The sequence below is a fragment of the Centropristis striata genome, chromosome 5 (genome assembly GCF_030273125.1).
Source record: "Centropristis striata isolate RG_2023a ecotype Rhode Island chromosome 5, C.striata_1.0, whole genome shotgun sequence".
NCBI classification, from domain to species: Eukaryota; Metazoa; Chordata; class Actinopteri; order Perciformes; family Serranidae; genus Centropristis; species Centropristis striata.
This window is the reverse complement of record NC_081521.1, coordinates 7,845,411-7,863,465: the sequence shown is the minus strand read 5'-3', so window position 1 is coordinate 7,863,465 and position 18,055 is coordinate 7,845,411. Positions and strand designations below refer to the sequence as shown.

Sequence of the window (18,055 nt, the reverse complement as noted above, 5' to 3'; positions counted from 1 at the left end):
ATTAGATTATTAAATCTAGAAATAAGCATGCTGTACACATAAAATAAGAAATTAACTCTTAAAATAATATTGATTTAAGAAATCTTGTCAAGTGAAATTATCTGTCCATGCAGCAAGATCATTTCCCTCAGATTTAGTGTTTTTATCTTGTTTTTAGACACACCTTTTTTGTAGTGTGCATTTGACCCAGAGTACTGACAGAGTAGTGAACTTTCTTACCCTTAAATTTAGTACCATTGCAATTACCAGTGTCTGCTGAATGTGTACACCAATGAACATTCTGCTACATACATTTTTACAAGAGCATTGCAACAATTACACCGAAATGTATATTTTAATTTATAGAAAATTATTAAGTTTGAATTAATTTCAGAAAACTTAAAATAAGTCTTGGCTAGGCTTGCATAAATGCATAATGATAATTTGATCCAAGAACCAAACATTTGAATATCAGTAAAACTATTTTAAATGCTTTGATTGCGTAAAGGCAATATTTGAAGTAAACGTTATTAGGGCTGCAACTAACGAATATTTTCATTATCGATTAATCTGTCGATTATTTAAACATTAAAGTTGTTTGGTCAATAAAATGTTGAAAAATATCAATCAGTGTTTCCCAAACCACAAGATGACGTCCTCAAATCTTGTTTTATATCATAAAGGAACAAGACACCAGAAATATTCACATTGAAGAAGCTGAAATCAGAGAATTTGGACTTATTGTCTTTTTAAAAAAACCCATCATATAACACATTGCTTCTTCCTCTCTAGGGATTTTATTTTGGCAGGCAATGCCGGAAACAGTATTTTCGTGTCGCTAGCTTGATCGTTCCTGACTTGCTTGTGGTTGATGTTTTGTTAGCTAATCTGGCTAGCAGATGTCGACTGGTCTAACACATTTTCATATGAATATATGCGGTAAGTGTTTTGCTCTTCCCATGCGGAATTTACTGCTGGTAACATGCACCGAGTTAAAGCAAACGAGTGTGGAAGCGAATGTGTTGTGTTTCAGTGCGTTCACGGTGAATCCACTGCAGCGCTGCACGGCTAACTGAGCTAACGGATGCTAACTGAGTTAACGGAGGAGCCAACAGGAACCGCCTTGACATTCATATTGTTCCTCGGTCATAGTGCAGAGACCGCTACAAATGTATTAGTTTGTATGTCAAGTGTTGTTAGTGTCGTCACGAAAATTCAAAATGATACAGCATGCGGAATATTTGTGTTCTTGCTGCCGATTTAGATTTCATGACGCGCTAAGGCCCGTGTTAGCGTCACTGCTGGGCCGATCATCATGTTAACCAAGGTGCCCACCACTTATTGTAGCGGATATATAAAGCGTAATGTTATCTGACATTAGACATCTCATTCAGCTACAGTCTCCGTTTGTCATATTTAGAAATGTCTGCTGTTAGGAGCTTGGCTAGCATCACCAGCAACAGCCGCTGACGTTGTGTTGTCAACGTTACTGTGATAACGTCATATTTGCTTACCAAAAGAAATATATTTTTTATTATTTAACCCTCTGAACTCAAATACGTATCAATGCGCTTTTTTTGCACTTGTATATTTCACAAGTGCACAATCCTGGCTAGAATTAGGAATAACTAAAAACTGTCTTTTGTTGAGTATAAAACACTTACGTCATACGTCATGAAAAATGAATAAACGCAAGTTGAACTTTTCTGAGAAATTATTTATTTTTAATTAGAATGAAATGGAATTTATAAATACAACTTTTTTTTTTCAAGTATCAAAACTATTGGGGAAAAATGTCTTCACATTAGTGGTCGGCTGATACGGGTTTTTTAAGGCCTATGCCGATGCCGATTATTTTGAGATCAGTCTTAACCGATCCCTGATATGTGCTGCCGATTTTTTGGGGCCGATTCTTGAAGCCAATATTGCCTTTTCTCCCTCCATTTACATGATAAAAATGACACAATGATAACAAATGTTACACAAGTCTCACTGTAAACAAAAAAAGAAACATTTATTAAGAGAAACAAACTAAACATATTAACAGTTGGATAGCAAACTATGTGAATGTATTTCTAGGCCTCGAGGTGGTGGCGCCTCAGATGAGTCCACATATTTGATTTGTTTTTCTTTTTTCTGGTATCAGCAGCCAGCGCACCAGCAAATGGCAGATGTTGCACTGTGCCTTGCCTGGTGTTGGCTCAGTGAAATGGGCTAATTGATCAGTAAATGCACGCACGTATCGGCCAATGCCGATACAGTTAAGAAACGCAAATATCGGCCCGATTTATCGGTCTACCTCTACTTCACATGCTATACATATTGAACTATTTAAATTTTTACCACCTCTACCAGCAACCTCTCTTGACCTCACCCCTCTGTTCTGTGTAAACAGTCTGCTGTTTTGTCCGATTTTCAGGAAATATTTGTCACTAGATCGTGCTCTCTGCAGAATCAATCATGGCTTCACAGTGTTGCTGAAGAGCGCAGATGATTCATGTTTTTATGAATCTAGTTATTCCAACTGGATTATTTTTGGCAATGGTTTAAACGATACACGCAGAACAAAGTGATTTTGACAGAAATCTCTCCATTCGTACCTTTATTTTTGCTACTTATTGTAACAAACTTTCATAACCTATGATCCGTTCAAAGACTTTCAGAAAGTTCAAATTCAGACGATAATGCCTATTTTTACACCTTCTTGGTGTACCATTTCCCACGTGAGGTTGCAGTGTAGAACTGCAACAATTATTCGATTAATAGAACAATAATCGATTATTAAATTAATCGTCAACTATTTTGATAATCGAATAATTGGTTTCTCTGATTTCAGCTTCTTCGATGTGAATATTTCTGGTGGCTTTGCTCCTTTTCTGACAATTAACTGAATATCTCTTTGGTTTGTGAACAAAACAAGAGATTTGTGGACGTCATCTTGTGGTTTGGGAAACACTGATTGATATTTTTCAACATTTTATTGACCTAAAAAGTAATCGATTAATCATTTAAATAATTGTCAGATTAATCGATAATGAAAATAATCGTTAGTTGCAGCCCTACAGATGATTCATGTTTTTAAAAGAATCTAGTTATTCCAACTGGATTATTTTTGGCGACGGTTTAAACAGCACATGCAGAATAAAGTGATTTTGACAGAAATCTCTCCAATCGTAGCTTTGTTTTTGCTACTTTTTGTAACAAACTTTCGTAACCTATGATCTGTTCAAAGAAATTCAGATGATAATGCCTATTTTACACTTTCTTTCCATGTCCCACGTGAGGTTGCAGTGTAACAATGTATAACTGAAAACTTGCACTTGGTCTACTGATAAGGCAGTTTCCGATACTCCAACACGGATTGTGTCCACTTTACTCTGTCATCTCTGTAGTTTCTTGGCTGGGACTATTGTTTATGAAATTGACTAGTCACTTATGATCTGTCTCTCTCTCTCGTGCTATTTCAGCATAAAACGGTTCAAACGCCACTCCTAGTAAGAGGGGAGGATGGCGCATCGACTTACCCCACCTCCGTTGTCCCAGAGGACAGAGTACATGGAACCCGATAATGACTCCGACAGGGACTCTGGTGTTGGGGACGATGCAGGGGAGGATGCTGACAGTTGCCATGGAGGCACAGCAACAGAAGAGGAGAACGTCAACGAGCAAGATGGCATGGGGGAAAACAGCCGGGAGGAGGAAGATTTTACAGTTTTTGTTGCCTTTCAAGGGAATATGGAGGATGAAGACTTCACTCAAAAACTTGACACTATCCTCAGTGGGATACCAGACATGCTTCATATGGGTTAGTTTAAATTTTAATGTTATTTTGATTGGAAAAAAAAGACAGTACAGTTGTTGTTTTTTCTTTACCGTAAATGCCACCAACGCAATTTGTTTTCACATTGACTTTGAAGACCTCATTTGTTTCTTTGTTGTAAAACAAGTCAGCAACTACCCCAGTTTATGTGAACTATTGTATGTTCAAGCAACTTCCTTATCCTTTTCTAACATATTGTTTCTAGATTTTGTTTTTCCATATTTTATGCACTGTATCCATTAAATTCTTCTTTTAGACTCTGAGAGGTTACAGCCACAGCATGTGGAGCCGTGGAACAGTGTGCGCGTTACCTTCAACATTCCTCGGGATGCTGCTGAGCGACTCAGACTGCTGGCCCAGAACAACCAACAGCAGCTCAGAGACCTGGGGATTCTCTCTGTGCAGATAGAAGGTAACATTACAGCCTTCAAAACAAAATGCAAGAGACTGTTGTTTTCTTTCTGTCCGTGGCACTTAAAACGTACAAACTACACCTCTTGTAGTAAATGAGAGTTAAGTTCTCTCTATTGTGTTTCAGGTGAAGGGGCCATCAATGTGGCTGTAGGACCAAATAGAGGACAAGAGGTCAGAGTGAATGGACCAATTGGAGCACCTGGCCAGTTGAGAATGGATGTTGGCTTTCCAGGACAGCCTGGTCCAGGTATTAGTTTACTGAATTTATAACGCATGGACTTTGTATACCAAGTAGTCTGAAACTTAACTTCCATACTGGTCAGTTGTTTAGTAGTAGGAGTAATAGTTGTTTTTTGGGGGGTATTATGGTGCAATAGGTAATATGTAAACATTCTTCATTTAGTTCATCTTTATTTCTAACACACATGCATGCATAAAGACATGAAATAAAATACACAGTTGAATGTATTGCTTGATTGTTTTTTAGGGTTTTTTTCCATAGTGTATCATAACAATTTATTACTTAGATTATTCATATGTTATTTGGTTATTCAGTCTTTAATCACTTAAAAAATATATATTTTTTGCCTTTTTCCTCAAAATAATTTCATATGCACATAAGGAGGTGTAAGGATGGCTAATCCGGCAATGGTTCCCCCTGGGCCTGGCATGGCAGGGCAGGCTATGGTACCAGGCAGCAGTGGACAGATGCATCCTCGTGTTCCCAGACCATCTTCACAGACAGGTTCAGGTCTTTATTTCTTGTACGTCAAGTGATGTATGTTGTAATTTTAAATCTCTTACAGCTTGGACAGTAAAATAATAGGAAAACTGCACTCTCCTCTCCCACAGATGTTATGGATCCAATGATGCCAGGGATGTCGGTTCAGCAGCAACAGCAACTTCAGCACCAACAGGCTGGTCCCCATGCTCCAGGCCCTATGCCTCCTCAGGCCGCCCATCACATGCAGGCTCTGCAGGGTGGGAGACCGCTCAACCCTGCTGCGCTGCAGCAGCTACAACAACATCACCAACAGCAACAACAGGCCCAGCAACAAGCTCAGCTCTCTCAGCTTGGACCTAGACCTCCATTTAACCCATCGGGCCAGATGGCTGTGCCTCCTGGCTGGAACCAGTTGCCCACTGGGGTCCTCCAACAACCACCAGCCCAAGGAGGCCCAGCCTGGAGAAAGCCACCACCCCAAGCTCAAATGGTTCAACGTCCACCTTCTCTTGCTACAGTTCAGACTCCTAGCCACCCTCCTCCCCCGTATCCATTTGGCAGCCAGCAGGCTGGGCAAGTATTCAATGCCATGGGACAGGGACAAATACAGCAACAACAGCAGCCAGGAGTGGGTCAGTTTGCTACCCCCCAGCCTAAAGGCCCACAGGCTGGACCTGTTGGTGTTGCAGGACAACCCAGACCCCCTCCACCACTCCCACCAACATCTGGACCGCAGGGCAACCTCACTGCTAAGTCCCCTGGTTCCTCCTCATCTCCTTTCCAGCAGGGTTCCCCAGGGACTCCTCCCATGATGGCTCAGAGACCTACAACTCCACAGGGTTTCCCCCAAGGCGTTGGATCACCTGGAAGAGCAGCCCTTGGCCAACAAGGTAACATGCAACAAGGATTCATGGGAATGCCCCAGCATGGACAGACTGGGGCCCAAGTTCACCCAGGTGGGTTGTCGTTAACTGTTTTTTGCTCTAGTATGTTATGTAATGTATGTCGGATGTCTACAATAACATATTTAATTAATACTAATTACAGGCATGGCAAAGCGTCCAATGGCCTTTCCAAACCCAAACTTTGTCCAAGGTCAGGTGAGTGCCGCTCCAGGAACCCCTGGTGGAGGAGCTGGTCAGCAGCTACAGAGCAGCCAAGCGATGACTCACACAGGTAAAACATTTGCAGTTTACACAATCACAAACATTTTTGGCAAAGATCTGTGTATAGATCCCGTGGAAATTACATGTACTGAGGCAAGATATTTTATATTTGAAAAAAGCTCTTTGACTGAAAACAGCTGCTGTAAAAATATACACTACTGCATCTCTAATATGTGGTTAACCACTACAAAACTAGTAATTAATAAATATCATGAATATTTATTTCCCTCTGAAAACGTCAATAGCAATTAAAGAACTATGCTTAACATATTATTATGTTATAAGTTTATAATGATATTTTGTAACATATTATATTGTTATAAGTTTATAATGATAAATTAATAGTTGCAGGCCAGAAGTTTGAGATCAGCAGATATTATTATCATTATTATTATTATTATGAATATAGTATTAACATGGCAGCCCTAATAAAGAAATTATGGACTGCAGTGAGTTGTCTGTTTACTGGATATATAAACTATCAATATCAGGAATCTTTATCACAGCATGAGCTATTATAAGTAAAGCTTAAATCTCGCCATAGACTTGTTAAGGTGGAGTAGACCAAGTGTTTCAATAGCCTCATTTGACATGCCATGTCTTAACATACAGGTAGAAAAAAAGCATAATAGGTTATTACCTGTTGTGAATCCAATTTAAACAATTTCCCCCCCTTTCCATTTTACATCAGGAGCGCCACCGTCGGCCACCACACCAAACTCAATGCAGGGTCCGCCTCATGCCCAACCCAATGTTATGGGTGTACAAAGTAGCATGGCAGGTCTACCCCCTGGTACAACCACCGGGCCTAGTATGGGCCAGCAACAGCCTGGCCTCCCGACCCAGATGATGGGCCTCCAGCATCAGGCCCAGCCCGTGTCCTCCTCCCCCAGCCAAAAGGTTCAAGGCCAGGTTGGCGGTCAGACTGTCCTCTCAAGGCCCCTCAGTCAAGGGCAGAGAGGAGGGATGACCCCACCCAAGCAAATGATGCCTCAGCAAGGCCAGGGGGTGATGCATGGGCAGGGTCAGATGGTTGGAGGCCAAGGGCACCAGGCCATGCTCCTACAACAACAACAACAGCAGCAGCAACAACAACAACAGCAACAAAACTCCATGATGGAGCAAATGGTTGCCAATCAGATGCAAGGCAACAAGGCATTTGGAGGCAAGATTCCAGCTGGGGTCATGCCAGGCCAGATGATGCGTGGCCCTGCTCCAAATGTGCCGGGTAACATGGCTCAGTTCCAGGGCCAGGTTGGCCCTCAGCAGATGACTCCACAACAGCAGCAGCAAATGGCTCAACTCCAACAGCAGCAATTACAACAGCAGCAACAACACCAGTTGCAACAGCAACAACTACAGCAGCAACAACAACAACAACAGCAGCAGCAGCAACAACAACAACACCAGCAGATGAACCAACAACAGCCCCAGCAGGTTCCTATGGCTGGTAATCCTAATCAAGCTATGGGCATGCATGGGCAACAGATGAGGCTGCCTGCTGGTCATCCTCTTATCCAACAACAGTTGCAACAGCAGCAGTTACAGCAGCAACAGAAACAGCAGCAACAAGCTATGTTGCAACAGCAGCAGCAGCAACAACAACAACAACAACAACAACAACAGGCAGCTCAACAACACCCACATCCTTTAGTAGATCCTAATAGTGGGACAGGTGACTTGGGGGTCCAACAGATGGTGCCTGATATGCAGGGACAGCAACAGCAAGGTATGATGGGGGGCCCTCAGCACATGCAGATGGGAAATGGCCACTTTGCAGGTCATGGCATGAACTTTAATCCACAGTTCCCAGGCCAGATGCCAATGGGTGGACCCTGTGTACAGCCAGGAGGCTTTCCTGTCAGCAAGGATGTAACACTGACTAGCCCACTGCTGGTTAACTTGCTGCAGAGTGATATCTCAGCCAGCCAGTTTGGGCCAGGAGGAAAACAGGGAGCAGGGGGAGGCAATCAAGCCAAACCCAAAAAGAAGAAACCACCAAGAAAGAAGAAGCCCAAAGAGGGAGAGGGACAACAGCAAGTAGAGGGAATTGGGTAATTATTATTTCTATTTCTTACAGTTTTGGTATTTCCACGGGGACAGCTGAAGTTAATTGTATCACTGTTACATAAACTAATTGATTTAGCTTCATCTATTTATTCTCTTAGTGGTCTTGATGTGGCTGCTGGCATGGAGGATTCCGAACTGCCAAATCTGTGTGCTGATCAGAATTTAGGTTTAGACAACTCTGGCCAGAAACTCCCTGATTTTGCCAATAGGCCTGCAGGTAGGTGGCATACAGTTAATCCATTTTTGGACTTTTTTTGTATCAACATCAGTTGCTAATTCTTTAGTTGAAGCAACTTTACAGTATGCAGTACTTTTCATAATTTGTATTGATATCTGATTTGTGTACACGTGCCCCTCTACACTTGTACTAGGCTTTCCTGGCCAACCTGGAGACCAGAGAGTATTGCAGCAGGTACCCATGCAGTTTATGCAACAGCAGCAGCAGCAGCAGCAACAACAACAACAACAGCAGCAACAGCAACAACAACAGCAGCAGCAACAGCAACAACAACAACAACAACAGCAGCAGCAGCAACAGCAGCAGCAGCAACAACAACAACAACAACAACAACAACTGCAGCACATGCAGCAGCAGCAGATACAGCAACAACAAATGCAGCAACAGCAACAACAAATACAACAACAAATGCAACAACAGCAACTACAGCAGCAGCAACAGTTACAACAACAACAGCAACAACAACAGATGCAGCAACAACAGCAGATGCAACAGATGCAGATGCAGGGTCTCCAGAATGCTCAAGGGCAGCAGGGTATGACGGGGCCGCAGACTCCCGGTCAAGGCCAACCCCAGATGCACCCTCATCAGTTGCAGCAGCAGCAGCAGCAGCAACAAACTCAACCACCCCACCTGCAACAGCAGGTATTATTATTATCATGGGCCTTGATGACAGTGTTTAGTATCAACACAATAGTTACAGTTTTAGCTATTCACACTTGATTTTCCCTATTTTGCATTTTAGCAACAACAGCATATGATGCTGATGCTGAAGATGCAGCAGGAGCAGGCAAAGAATCGCATGTCCATCCCTCCAGGAGGGCAGCTCCCTCCTCGGGGCATTGGAAATCCACCTGAGGTGCAGAGGCTTCCCGTCACACAGCAAGGCAACATGCCTGTCATGATCAACCTTCAAGGACATGGAGGGGTACCTCCATCACCTGACAAAGCCAGAGGGATGCCCTTGATGGTGAACCCACAGGTGAGGGCCATCTGCTACAACATATGTTGACACAATATTGACATTTGTGTCTTTTGATTTGAATTATATCTCTGAGTGCAATGTTATGTATATTCTTTGGAGTGAACTATATGTGTTTGTACTTGTTTTCTTTTCCAGCTTGCAGGTGCTGCTCGAAGAATGTCCCATCCTGATGCAGGGCAGGGTCCTCAAGGCACTGGGCCTGAGGAGGCCGTTGCAGGGGCTCATCCAAAGCAGGAAAGGCCTGGCGGCCCAGAAATGGGGGTGCAGCCTGGAAATGGATCCCAACAAATGATGCCCAATCAGGGCTCCAACACTCACATAATGAAACAAGGCCCTGGTCCATCACCAATGCCCCAGCACACTGGAGCCAGTCCCCAGCAACAGTTACCTAGTCAGCCTCAGCAAGGAGGTCCCATGCCTGGCCTCCATTTTCCCAGTGTCCCCACAACCTCACAGAGCTCCAGGCCCAAAACCCCCAACAGAGCCAGCCCCAGACCATACCACCATCCCCTCACCCCAACTAATCGTCCGCCCAGTACTGAGCCCTCCGAAATCAACCTTTCACCTGAGAGGCTTAATGCCTCTATTGCAGGACTGTTTCCTCCCAAAATCAACATTCCTCTGCCTCCCAGGCAGCCTAACCTAAACAGGGGATTTGATCAGCAAGGTCTTAACCCAACAACTCTGAAAGCCATTGGGCAGGCGCCCCCTAGCTTAACTTTACCTGGCAACAACAACAATGGCAGTGTTGGTGGAAATAACGCTAACAGTCAGCAGCCTTTCTCTACAGTCACTGGGGTAGGAGGTGCAGGCACTAAGCAGGAGAAACAGCCTGGAGGGCAGGGTAAGAGGGCAAGTCCTAGCAATAGTCGAAGGTCAAGTCCTGCTTCTAGCCGAAAATCAGCCACCCCAAGTCCAGGTAGACAAAAGGGGCCAAAGATGGCCCTCACATGCCCTCCCCCTCAGCAGCAGTTGGTAAACCCACAGGGGCAAACCATGATGCTAGGCTCTACCTCAGTACCCCCAAGTCCAGTATCTATGCCTTCACAAGTGAGTGGGGCCATGGAGGCTCAACAAATCCAGAGCCCCTTCCACGGGATACAAGGTAACCCTGCTGAGGGAGCCAGGGAAAGTCAGGGAATGATGACAGCAGAGCAGCGACAGATGCCTCAGTCTCAACCCCAGCCCCAGCCATTGAGGGAGCTATCAGCTCCCAGAATGGCAAATCCTCGTTTCCCTATGCCTCAGCAGCCTAAACCTGAATTGGAACTGCAGGCTGGTGCAGGTGATAGGCACACAGCACCTATGCAGGACTCTGAGGTCCCATCAACTCTTAGGGCAGCTCCAACCTCCCTCAATCAGTTACTGGATAACTCTGGTATCCCAAACATGCCTCATAGGCCCATACAGAGCAATATTGTAAGGGATGTTATGGGAAAGGACAGCCCCAAGTCTGCTTTGGATCCAGAGAGACCACTCCACAGTAATCCCCAGAGTACAGATATGTCAGTTGCTGTCTCTGCTACTACTACTACTACTACTACTACTATAAATGAATTGGAAGCTAAACCCAAACCTTCTGTCCCAGTCCCTATTAGCAGTCCTAGTTTACAGCCTGCTTCAATTTCCAGCCCTCATCCTAGCACTAACATGGCCGTTAATACTACCCCCAACCTTAGCCAAAACTCCATCTCAAGTCTAGGTGTCAATCCCAGTCCGAATGTAAACCCAACACCTACGCTCTGCCCCACCCTAAGTACTAACACTAATGCCACTACGACTGTAAGCCCCAACCTAGTCACTTCTGGTCAGAGCAGTCCTGCCTTGACTGTTAGTACCAACTCAAACTCCAGCTCAGCTCTAAAACCAAGCCCTAGTCCTAAACCTGTGTCAAGTGTCCACTCAGTCATACAGATCCCTGCCTCTTCAAGCACAATTTCCCCCAACCAGATCACCGTATTTGTAACCTCTAACCCCATCACCTCTGCTCCCACCCCTCAGGCTCCCACTTCTATGGTCTCCACCATGGTGGCTGTCCCCAACAAGAACATTAGACCTCAGGACATCCGGCAGCAGGCCCCGGTCCCCCGACCTCAGTTTATCACCACCACCCCTGTATTTATCAACCCAATTTTCCAGGTCCCAGGCGCATCTGTGGCTCCCAATACCACAATGGTGTCTCAGTCAGTCACCATGGTGGGGCCTATCCAAGTGTCCACCACAAACATCCAACTGTCTCCTGCCCCAAGCTCTACTCAGTCCTCAGGGGCCAACATGACTATTACTCAGCCTCCCAGAAGTGCTGTTGGGCAGGTCCAGATTGCAACTAGTATGTCCTCATCAGTCCCAATTGGTACCCCCCCAGCTCCTCAGCAGATCAACCAAGGGGCACCCAAAATAGAAAATCTAGGTGAGGCAGCTCCTGCTCAGAAACCTAGTCCTCCAGTCCAGCAGCCATCTCCCCATCCAAGCCCCTCAGCACCATCTCCCTTTCAGTCGCCCCTTGCTTCTCCTCCTCTCTGCTCCAGTCCTGGGGCTGCTAGCACAATCCGAAAAAGCCCCATGTCTCCATCTCCCACTACCCAGATGAAAAATAAACCTGCACAGGCTGTTGCTGCTGTTTCTGTTACAGCTGACTCCCAGCAGAGTCCTGTAGAAAGGCCAGCGCAGGGCCCCACTGGGGCTGTTCCCCAACAGGTCCTTCATCCTCCTGCTAGTTCTGCCATTCAGATTGAAGCACTAGCTTCTCAAACATCTGCTGCTGCTGCCTCAAACAGCATTACTCCACCTGCTGTCTCCTCTCCAATCCCAGTTCTTGGCCAAATGGCTGCTCCTACCCTGATTGTTACCCAGGCTCCAGTGCCTGCACCAGCTTCAGTCACAAGCCAGGTCCAGGCTGTAACTTCTCAAGCTGCTATTGCCACTGTAGTTGGTGCTACCACAGGTGTCTCTTCTGCTACCATGCTCTCTACGGTTGCCCCCGTACAAAGTCCTGTACCGTCCATTGTTCCAATTGTTGCTGGATCTGGACCTGCTCCAGAGGTTTCCCCCGCCACATCCTCTCCAGTTTCTAACCCCAGCGGAGTTCCACCAGCTCAGCCTGAGCCCCCAGCTATGGAGCCTCCAATGCCACCCACTGCTGCATCTGCTGAACCCCCTCAGACCACCCCAGGTAAAAGCACAACTATCAAATAAACAGGATAATGAACACACTTCACCATGATCCTTGGTCAGATCAAGCTTTTCCCTGGTTTGTACAGCTGTCCCTTGCTTGCATTTACATGGAATATTTGATATTCCTGTTTTTTGTCTTGTTTAAAAAGCAGTTGCTTTATACAAAACCATTGCTTACTGGTGGTGATAATGGCAGAGAGACTATGCATTTGCCTTCTACTTAACACCTTATATACATTCACATAGCCACTCTACATTTTAGTTGCACAGTTATTAATATATAGTCCTAACTAATCATTTGTTGTACATATTCAAATGTATCAGTTAAACTATATGATCCTTTTCTCAGCACCTGTTCAACAAGAAGTCCCACAGCCCCAGGAACCTGTTGCCAGTGAGAAGACAGGTTGGTGTGGCTATCTTTGTTTTAGGAAGTTGCTCTTGTTTTAAGAAACAACTGCTTGTATTTTTGATGAAGAACAGTTCCATATTATATATGTTGTCATATGAGCCATATATGCCATAGAATTAATTCTTCATTTTGTCCTGTTCAGGTGAAGAGGTCTCAACAGGTTCTGAGCAGGGGTAAGATTCCTCATATAATTTGTATAATTGAAACAACTGTATTGTTGATTAGCTGTGTAATGCTTCATGTGCAGGGGTCTACTAAGGTGTTCCTTATTATTGATTTTTGAAAAGTCAACCTAGTTTTAAGACCTGCGCTCTTGAAGGAGAAATGCTTAGACATTTCTAACTCTACTGAAACTCAGGGAGTTCATTTGGTTGGCCAAGGAGGTACATGGCGAAAACAATGAGCCACGTGGCCTCAGCACTTGGTATGTATGATTGGCATGCAACAATATAAATAATATACTAATGCATGTCAGACGGTTAAACGAAGAACAACCTATCACAAAGCAACTTGCACCACTCCACTGACCTTAATAGCCACATCTCTTTTCCTGGGGTTTGTCATAATGTGGTGGGGAAGTGAAGCCATGTTTGTTAAGCCTCAGTTTATAGTTTACCGCTGTTTTTCCACTTCTATCACAGATGGGCAAAGAAAAGAAAGACGCCCATCAACTTAGTCCCAAGGTATGTATTTTAACATGTTTGTGCTGCAAAGACAAGCAGTGATCATGTCGGCGTAGTGGATGCTGCCGGGATGAAGAAGGACAATATCTGTGGTAGACGAGGAAAAACAGCAGAGCCCTGAGTGGTATTATATCTTTCTCTGAGTAGAGAAGAGTTAACTCTTACCCTTGCATCTTTAGTAACATATTGTTGTGTTGTCCTTCCTTCCTTCCTTGTCGTTGTTTTTCTATCTGGTGCTCCCAGGGCTGCTGCAGAGAAGCCCAAGGGACCAAGTAGACGCAGCTCCCGGGCAGAGAAGGAGGTGGAGGAGGAGCCAGTAGCAGACAGCGGCATTAGGAAGAGATCAGCCAGGCCTGGAACCAGTGCTGCTGTAAAGGGTAATTAATGCACACAAGTAGTTTTACACACTGCAAAAACCAACTGACAAAAAAAAGACAAATAAATAACTAGAATTAGGCAAAAACATGCTTGAAACAAGTAAAATTATCTGCCAGTGCAGTTAGTTAATTTTTCTTTGTAAGAATTGTTTAAGTAAGTGAAAAATCACGGCACCGGAAAAACAATGATGTCTTAAGCCTCTGGAGTCCTTGAAAGCACCGGCACGTTACTTCTTAATGACGTGAAGACATAAAAATTTAGCAACGTGGAGTCTTGCCATCAGCTTCCCTTTAAAGTTCTGGCTTGAAACTTCATACCAGATTTTTTTTATGATATTCCGCCAAGGAAAACTGGAGATAATGTCAAATATATTTAGTATAAAATATAAAATAATATAATATAAAAGAACTAGAGATTATCCTCATTTTACCTGTTATATGTAATATTTGCAACCTGTATTATATATTTGCAACATTTAAAATTCTGTGTATTGAAATATCATTTTCAAGATCAGATTTTATGTTTTCTTTAGTTTCTTTTGGGTTCAAAATTTTGATCAAGTAAATCAAAGTTAAAAAATTAATTATCAGGACATATAGGTGTGGTAACACTGAATAACTGATGCCAACATGGCATGGTAAAGATTTTTTAACAGATTTTTTAAAGGACATAATAGCCCAAGATTTCAGAGGGTTAAAGTAAATCCAAACGTACTTATTTCGAGCAATTGTGGCTTGAAAAGCCCAACTGTTACATTAAAATAAGCCAGCAATACTTGAAACTAGCATGACTTTTTCTCATTTCAGTATCTGTGGGTAGATACTGGTGGTAGAAAATGCTTTTGAAATAGCATTTAAACTACATGCAACTAAAACTCTCATTTGGAGCCAATATTTTATGTAACAACTCACCATATTAAATAGTTGAATAGATTGAAAAACTGGAAAAAGGTCACAATGTCAATCCTAAAAAGAAGTCTTTACACAAGACTGAAATCCCTGTGAAGAGGGTTATTCACTCATTTTTGTTACAAAAAGACACATGTTCTTAAAATAAGCACATGACGCTATGGTCAGTAGGTAAATTATACTCAAAACAAGATAATTAAGATGCTATTGCTAGATATAAGAAGAAAATACTTTGTAAACTTAATGTTTTTTGCAGTGCAAGACAGAATATCTATCACTACACCTAAGATATACACATGGCATTACTACCTTTTCCCTCATACACTTGTATACTCTTTCTAACAGAAACTGGAGCGAGCCCCACACAGGCCAAACGAAGGAAGTCCAAATAGGCACAACTGCAGTTGTGGCAACCTGTGAACTGTACTGTAAATGTTTTTGTTCCCGCTGTGAATCAGTTGATATCGGTTTCTCTGTCCCAGATTATGAATTTTCAATGGAAGAAGAAACCATGTACAGATTGTTTTAAAAAGAATTATGGTATCGTTTTGTCCATGCTATTATGTGAGATTGTAGTTAGAATGTGTGCAATACAGTATGTGTTTGTGTGAATGTGCTTTTTATATTAAATGCTGGATTAATCATGTGAAGACTGATAATGGAGCTTGTCATGATTGTATAATTATGTTGTAAAACTGAATTAAATTTTCTACTGCTTTTTTGTTCTGTGAAACTTTGTAAAATGATTAATGTGTTGCCTGAAAATTGCTGATCATTTTAAAGGGGCAGTTCACCCCAAAATCAAAAATAGATGTTTTCCTTATCTTGTAGTGCTCAAGGCACAAACAAACCCCAGCAATGAGGGTTTCCAGAGATTATGACCCAGTTATTCAAGACAATCCACCTTGTGAGCAATTTATATAAAAGTATGGCACTTTGTTACCTAATGGTTCCAACATAGAGAGGGGAAGTCCCTCCCCTTCTGGTTGACCACCATGGGACCTTATTTCAGAAAGTCAAGGGACAAAACAGACATATTTTGTTATGTCCATTTAAAGTGGCAGATCTACGTGGAAAAAAAGTGCAGATTTATGAGATTTAAAGTGGTGAATCTGCGAGAAAAAAAGTTGCTTTTTTTTTTTTTTTTTTTACTTTTTTCTTGTAAATCTGTGACTTTTCGCGCAGATTTGCCACTTTAATCTTGTAAATTTGCAACTTTTTTCTCTAAATATTACAAATCCATGTGGTTCTATGACCTCACAGAGAGACATGGGGACCCCATTTTGATATCCACTGAAGTTACCAAATATAGTTGTAACATTTTTTTTCACGTAGATTTGCCACTTTAATCTTGTAAACTTCTTTCTCAAAATATTACCCCCCTCCCCCGGGTCCGTATGTTTGTTTTTTTTACACATTCTGGCAGTATGTAATCCAATATTCTCTAGAGTTGAAATTTGGAATTTGCAAGTATTTCAATGAGTGCCCTATTAAGGGTTAATGTCCCAGAAACACAGTTCCCCAACCTGACATACTGTGGTCTTCCTGTCAGGTAATCTGTGATCCAGGAGATGAAGGAAAGATCCACTCCCATCTCTGAGTATGTTGGGTTGGATTGTGTTCAATGCACTTGAAAAATCAAAGAACATTATTCTCACATAAGCACCAGTTTCCTCCAGATGAGCAAGGGCACGGTGAAGCATGTAGAGGACAGCATCGTTCACTCTGATGTGTTGTTTGTATGCAAACTGCAGGAGGTCGAGTTTGTCTTTGACCTCAACTCTCAGTAGGTGTTAAATGAGCCGCTCCAAGGTCTCCAATCAATTTTTTTTAATATGACACTACGGGAAAGAGATTATCAGCAAAATGTCCCTCTAAAGTCCACTTTAGCTAGTACCATAACTGCTTTATTACTAGTCAGGCAGCTCAGGACCAGATTTGAGAAGAATGGGGACATTCTCAAAAACCAGAAAATTTATATTTTGACACCAAGATTGACCTTCTGAGTGGCTTGGAAGATATATTGGTTCTCATAGATTTTATATGGCTGCCATCTCCGATCTACAATCTTTATGAAGATGCTCCTGCCAAAAATTGAAACCTATGGTGAAAGAGAGTATGTGGAAAAAAATTTGGTGCCTTTGTCTGGCGTGTCCCCTTTATTTAGCTAAGCCACCTGACTATACTGTATTATTGATAAGTAGGCCTACTAGGAGGTGAAGTGTGATGCAAACAGTCAGGATTCCTTTAGGTTATAATTACATCCTTGCTAGAACTTGATGCTCCAGGGCATGAATGCTGTATGAATGTAATAACATAATGAGTGTCATTTGAAAGGATTAGATATCCATATTACCCGTGTAGTGGAATTACTACCGCTCTTGAGTGATAGAATGAATCAAAGATCACGTCGAAGTTCCTTTTAGTTTTCTTTATTATCAGACATCAGAATACACTGCCTCGGTACAGCGGAGGAGAACTTTGTCCAATCTTAAAGGCTGCTGAAAAAAGGTGTCCCTCTCCAGTAAAAGCCCTTAGTTCTCTCTCCTTTCTGTCTGTGTCTGGGCGTTTTTAAACAATTCTGTAAACCACAATTGTAACATCCCACACCTCCAACGTATAGAGCACGTTTTCCGTGTATGGGCATGCAGGGCCAGATTAACACTTTGCTTCACCCTGGGCAACAATATTGAAGGGCCCCATCATCACGACCCCAGAATCACCAAAATCTGGCAAAATACAGAATAAATTAAGTGCATCAAGTGCATTTTCATGTACAGATGTGCAAACACTCATAGAACTACAAATGCACCAACATGTCCTCTTGTCAAGGCCACTCACTCACATTATGTTCTGAAAACAAAACACATCAGCATCTGGCAAAATTTACCCACTACATAGATAATAATAATAATAATAATAATACATTTTATCTGGAAGGCGCCTTTCTTGGCACTCAAGGACACCGTACAAAAAGATAGAAAAAGATCAGGAAGGAAGTGTCCTCAATTTTCACCAAAAAATAAGTAAGCAACCACTTTCAAAGCATCCGATATTTATTTAACAGCACCTATTCCCATCAACAAATGTATTGAATTGATAGA

At 42.7% G+C, this 18,055-nt stretch overlaps 1 protein-coding gene across 2 annotated transcripts; it reads left to right on the top strand.

Moving 5' to 3' along the window:
- Nucleotides 1-782: 782 nt before the first annotated feature.
- ncoa6 (nuclear receptor coactivator 6) lies at nt 783-15,684 on the top strand. 2 transcript variants are annotated; one of them, XM_059333100.1, is made up of 17 exons: nt 783-918; nt 3,447-3,784; nt 4,056-4,211; nt 4,338-4,460; nt 4,836-4,958; nt 5,066-5,893; nt 5,985-6,113; nt 6,795-8,157; nt 8,272-8,390; nt 8,545-9,056; nt 9,157-9,393; nt 9,532-12,568; nt 12,920-12,976; nt 13,125-13,155; nt 13,624-13,665; nt 13,909-14,042; nt 15,297-15,684. In XM_059333100.1, exons 2-17 carry the CDS (start codon nt 3,487-3,489, stop codon nt 15,341-15,343), a joined length of 7,236 nt encoding a protein of 2,411 aa, XP_059189083.1. In that variant the 5' UTR covers nt 783-918; nt 3,447-3,486; the 3' UTR covers nt 15,344-15,684. The 2 variants fall into 2 exon arrangements, with proteins under 2 accessions (XP_059189083.1, XP_059189084.1); XM_059333101.1 differs by lacking the exon at nt 13,624-13,665.
- The last annotated feature ends 2,371 nt before the right edge of the window (nt 15,685-18,055 follow it).